The sequence below is a fragment of the Oncorhynchus kisutch genome, linkage group LG23 (assembly GCF_002021735.2).
Source record: "Oncorhynchus kisutch isolate 150728-3 linkage group LG23, Okis_V2, whole genome shotgun sequence".
NCBI lineage: Eukaryota > Metazoa > Chordata > Actinopteri > Salmoniformes > Salmonidae > Oncorhynchus > Oncorhynchus kisutch.
This window is the reverse complement of record NC_034196.2, coordinates 23,864,320-23,870,319: the sequence shown is the minus strand read 5'-3', so window position 1 is coordinate 23,870,319 and position 6,000 is coordinate 23,864,320. Positions and strand designations below refer to the sequence as shown.

The window sequence follows — 6,000 nt, the reverse complement described above, 5'->3', positions numbered from 1 at the left end:
TGCTGCTCCTCTCCTCTCTTTAGTGTGTGGAGCCACACTGTCCTCTCTTCATTCATCCCTCCGTTCCCGCCTTCATCTGCTGCTCCTCTCCTCTCTTTAGTGTGTGGAGCCACACTGTCCTCTCTTCATTCATCCCTCCGTTCCCGCCTTCATCTGCTGCTCCTCTCCTCTCTTTAGTGTGTGGAGCCACACTGTCCTCTCTTCATTCATCCCTCCGTTCCCGCCTTCATCTGCTGCTCCTCTCCTCTCTTTAGTGTGTGGAGCCACACTGTCCTCTCTTCATTCATCCCTCCGTTCCCGCCTTCATCTGCTGCTCCTCTCCTCTCTTTAGTGAGCCACACTGTCCTCTCTTCATTCATCCCTCCGTTCCCGCCTTCATCTGCTGCTCCTCTCCTCTCTTTAGTGTGTGGAGCCACACTGTCCTCTCTTCATTCATCCCTCCGTTCCCGCCTTCATCTGCTGTTCCTCCTCTCTTTAGTGTGTGGAGCCACACTGTCCTCTCTTCATTCATCCCTCCGTTCCCGCCTTCATCTGCTGTTCCTCTCCTCTCTTTAGTGAGCCACACTGTCCTCTCTTCATTCATCCCTCCGTTCCCGCCTTCATCTGCAGTCGGCCCACATGCTGCCGGCCAAGCTCCTCACAGCTGCCTCACATTATTTACTGCCTAACTGCCTTCAGAGCACACTGATCTGGGGTGCCTTGATCGATTGATTGATTTATTTCTATCCCTTTTGTCTCAGTGTGAGTGTGTGTGAATGCATGTGTGCGCGTGTGTGTAACAATGACTGAAAAAGATTCAATCAACTCCCAAGGACGTGCAGGGTCTTCATGTGTTTCGCAGGCAGGTTGATTTGTGGATTGATTGATTCGTTTTAGAAGGCTGATGGCCCGTTACTTGCTGCTTTGTCTGGTGGCTATGTTTGCTGTGTCTGCCAGTGGAGTGTGTGATTAGACAACCACAATTCCCCAGTGTATCCTTCCCTGTGGGTTAACAATTTGTATGTCATGTCAATCTCTCACTTTGTGCTAGCTAGAAAGCCACTCAACTAAGCACAAAAACATATACTTACAGGATGTGTGCAGACCTTATATCTTGACTTTAGACACCTTAGAATTTCACTAAAATTTACCAAGTAAAATGCAGTCCTCTAGAGACAATGCACTTGCACACACCGGTATGTGTGTACATACATGCTTATTCCTAAGGAATTCACTGTGTGTTGTGGGGGGATGACAACTCCTTATATGGCCCTGCTCAGTTTCCTGTCTACTGCTGCCACCCCTGCCCCTCTTGGATACACACACACACACCTGATGATGACTAGCAGGAGTCCAACCCCCTCCCATCCCATTTTCTCCGTTTTGAGTAATGAAGAGAGAGAGAAAGAGGGTGAGGGAGAAAGAGAGAGAGCACTGTTGGTGCTGTGTATTCTGGGTTACCTCACACATGCACTCTTTAGACACAGTGGGGAGAAGAGGCGCTGAATCTATTGTTTTCTTTCTGAGAGAGCGCTCTGCAGACCTGAAAACACAAAGATTCCTGCCGTAGTGGAATGCCTGTCTTTCCTGGATATCCTTTAACGTTATAGTGTTTTCTCACCGAATTTCTCCATCCTTGGTTTTTCTGGAATGAGCTGTTTCCTGCCTGCGTCGTTTCCATGCCAGCATGGGAACTGTCGTGTCTAAAAGGAAGAATTTAAGAAACGATGCGATATCTTCCGTGGCAGCAAAAGTTAGGTGAGTGTCCTGCCCTCTTTCCCGATCGACCACCCACCAACGGACTAGCCTATCAGTATTGCCGTCCTACTGTAGCATAGATCTGCTATGCTACCAAGTTACTGAACATAGTGTGACATAATAGTGACATTTTGGATAACCAACGAATTTGTGTAATTGCGCGTTTATAAACGCCTCAATCTATTCACAGTGGGTCCTCCAGAATTCTTCCACGTAATATCGTCCGTGCAGGACAGGTAGGCTACAGCTTATAACCACCGTGGAGCAACATCAACCCGTCGCTGCGTCTGCAGCTTGCTCGACATGACTTGGTTGCACAAATAGCGTGGAAGAATCACACAATTTACCGCTTTTGATGCCCAAAGTTGTCTTTGTTCTTATCATTGACGCAAGAAAGTCTCCAAGTGTGCATCATGACGGCGAACATTTCACTGATCTTGGAGAGCTGTATGGTGCAGTACAATTGAAATGCTCTGTCTGGATCTTGTTTACAGACAAAAGTTACATTACCACTATAGCATAACCTCTTGAAGGCTGCCAAATTCAAACATGATATGCAAAAGATGGCAACATCGCCTAACCCATTTATGTTACTGTAGCCTATGTGTCCCACTGCACTGGTGACGTTTCTACAAATATAGGCTCCAACTGGATGGATTAGATATGAAGGACACTTACCATTTACCGATATCTTTATAGAGAAACAATATTTTAACATATTGCACAAATTGGATTTGTAACATATCACACAAATTGCAAAATGCTATGATACGAATTCATAACATATCTCACGAAATGGTTGACGTAGTACACAATTGGATGACGTAGAACAGAAAAAATGGGGACCTGTTTTGGCTCGTGAGCACCACTTTCAAAAGTACTGGCTGAAATTATAAAAAAAGTTAGAGAGTGCTACCGTTCTTGGATGCACTGGTGTTGCATCCTGCGGGCAAATGATTGCGCTATCAATTTATCAATCAGCCGCAATTGACTCGGGAAACTTCGGTGATCAGCCATCACAGTTAGTTATTGCACCGGTAGGACCAGGGCAACAAAATGCCTATAGACACCACCGTTAAGTTATTCAGCAAAGGAAGCAAATTCCTCCACTTGGCAGGTCTCCAAGGCTATAAACCGTGTGGTAGTTAATCTGGGAGATTTCTGACACCCCCTCACCCAGGCTATAATGTCAAACAGCACCGCAATAACATTTGTTCTTAAATTGGCTATGCGCAGGTCTCCTGTGTTCAGTGTCTGGGTCTATCGAGCTGAAGAACCCACAGTTTTCTCAATGCATGTCGTCTGCTTATGGATTCCCAAGAGATGGATAGGTCTGGACTCGATTTGGCCAATAGTGTAATCCATGTGATGACTCCCTTGTACCGTCATGGCTGCTGCTGTGCCTTGGTGAGATTAAATGAACCTTAGAGAAGGTGGACAATATTTAGGTGAGAAGTTCACAGAGATCAATATGCAGTATCTGATTGGTCATACATGAGTTTTCACACAGTAGTCTTCTCTTAACGGAGGTCGCTGAATGACCTTGCAGATGCTGGGTTTACTCCACAGACAGATGTGGGATGGCATTGGCATGGTTACATAATTCTGTGTGTATGTGTGCGTGCGTACGTGTGTGTATGGATATGTGTGTTTGTTTGTGTGAGCCCTCTCTTTATTCAATGCCGCGTGTGTGTGCGCACAACTCTGTGCTGCAGTATTCTCGGTGCACACACACAAAGGGCTGTGACGAGAGAGAGGGGACCTAGAGCACGTAACAATATCACATGGCACACACACACCAATCTCCTGTCTGACACATTGGCATGATCTCTCATGTCATACACTTGACTGGAGTACGAATGTTATGTTAGAATAAACAGTCATACACACCAGAGACAACTGGTCCCTCTCCAGGCTGAGTACACTCATCAGTACAATCATCAGTACACTCATCAGTACACTCATCAGTACACTCATCAGTACACCCATCAGTACAATCATCAAATCAAATCAAATCAAATTTATTTATATAGCCCTTCGTACATCAGCTGATATCTCAAAGTGCTGTACAGAAACCCAGCCTAAAACCCCAAACAGCAAGCAATGCAGGTGGAGAAGCACGGTGGCTAGGAAAAACTCCCTAGAAAGGCCAATACCTAGGAAGAAACCTAGAGAGGAACCAGGCTATGTGGGGTGGCCAGTCCTCTTCTGGCTGTGCCGGGTGGAGATTATAACAGAACATGGTCAAGATGTTCAATGTTCATAAATGACCAGCATGGTCGAATAATAATAAGGCAGAACAGTTGAAACTAGAGCAGCAGCACAGTCAGGTGGAAGTTGAAACTGGAGCAGCAGCATGGCCAGGTAGACTGGGGACAGCAAGGAGTCATCATGTCAGGTAGTCCTGGGGCATGGTCCTAGGGCTCAGGTCAGTTGAAACTGGAACAGCAGCATGGCCAGGTGGACTGGGGACAGCAAGGAGTCATCATGTCAGGTAGTCCTGGGGCATGGTCCTAGGGCTCAGGTCCTCCGAGAGAGAGAAAGAAAGAGAGAAGGAGAGAATTAGAGAACGCACACTTAGATTCACACAGGACACCGAATAGGACAGGAGAAGTACTCCAGATATAACAAACTGACCCCAGCCCCCCGACACATAAACTACTGCAGCATAAATACTGGAGGCTGAGACAGGAGGGGTCAGGAGACACTGACCCTGATCATCAGTACACTCATCAGTACACTCATCAGTACAATCATCAGTACACTCATCAGTACACTCATCAGTACAATCATCAGTACACTCATCTGTACAATCATCAGTCACTCATCAGTACACTCATCAGTAAGCTCCATCCTTCACCTTCATTACTGTGATCACACATCTAACACATAGAATATTCATCCCTCATTCACCTGCATACTGTATGAACTCATCAATCCATGGTCACGCGTATTACTAACCTAATCGCTCACACATACATACACACATACAGTACCAGTCGAAAGTTTGGACACACCTACTCATTCAAGGGTTTTTCTTTATTTTTACTGTTTTCTACATTGTAGAATAATACTGAAGATATTAAAACTATGAAATAACACATATGGAATCATGTAGTAACCAAAAAAGTGTTAAACAAATCAAAATATAATTTAAATTTGAGATCCTTCAAAGTAGCCACCCTTTGCCTTGATGACAGCTTTGAACAGTCTTGGCATTCTCAAATCAAATTCAATTGTATTGGTCACATACACATGGTTAGCAGATGTTAATGCGAGTGTAGCGAAATGCCTGTGTTTCTAGTTCCCGGCCATGCAGTAATATCTAACAAGTAATCTAACAATTTCACAACAACTACCTTATACACACAAGTGTAAAGGAATTAATAAGAATATGTACATATAAATATATAGATGAGCGATGGCCGAATGGCATAGGCAAGATGCAGTAGATGGCATGGAGTACAGTATATACATATGAGATGAGTAATGTAGGGTATGTAAACATTATATAAAGTGGCATTGTTTAAAGTGACTAGTGATACATTTATTACATCCAATTTTTAATTATTAAGTGGCTAGAGATTTGAGACAGTATGTTGGCAGCAGCCACTCAATGTTAGTGATGGCTGTTTAACAGTCTGGTGGCCTTGAGATAGGCATTCTCTCAACCAGCTTCAAGAGGCAGTCACTTGGAATGCATTTCAATTAACAGATGTGCCTTGTTGAAAGTTAATTTGTGGAATTTCTTTCCTTCTTAATGCGTTTGAGCCAGTCAGATGTATTTGTATTTGTTATGGATCCCCCAGCAGCTACTCTTCCTGGGGTCCAGCAAAATTATGGCAGTTTATACCATTTTAAAACATTACAATTCATTCACAGATTTCACAACACACTGTGTGCCCTCAGGCCCCTACTCCACGACTACCACATATCTACAGTACTAAGTCCATGCGTATGTTATTGTGTGTGTGTGTGTGTGTGTGTGTGCCAATGTTTGTGTTGCTTCAGAGTCCCGGCTGTTCCATAAGGTGTTTTTTAAATCTGTTTTTAAATGTAATTGTACTGCTTGCGTCCGTTACTTGATGTGGAATAGAGTTCCATGTAGTCATGGCTCTATGTAGTACTGTGTGCCTCCCATAGTCTGTTCTGGACTTGGGGACTGTGAAGAGACAGTTGTGTTGTGACAAGGTAGGGGTGGTATACAGAGGATAGCCCTATTTGGTAAAAGACCATGTCCATATTATGGTAAGAACAGCTCAA

The 6,000-nt window shown here is 44.5% G+C and overlaps 1 protein-coding gene across 1 annotated transcript in view; it reads left to right on the top strand.

Moving 5' to 3' along the window:
- Positions 1 to 1,388: 1,388 nt before the first annotated feature.
- The window catches only part of LOC109868144 (NMDA receptor synaptonuclear signaling and neuronal migration factor-like), a 53,428-nt gene continuing 48,816 nt past the window's right edge, over positions 1,389 to 6,000 (top strand). Inside the window, exon 1 of the mRNA XM_031802242.1 lies at positions 1,389 to 1,737. Coding sequence (XP_031658102.1) covers positions 1,667 to 1,737 — 71 coding nt within the window. The 5' untranslated portion in view covers positions 1,389 to 1,666. The remainder of the gene's footprint in view (positions 1,738 to 6,000) is intronic.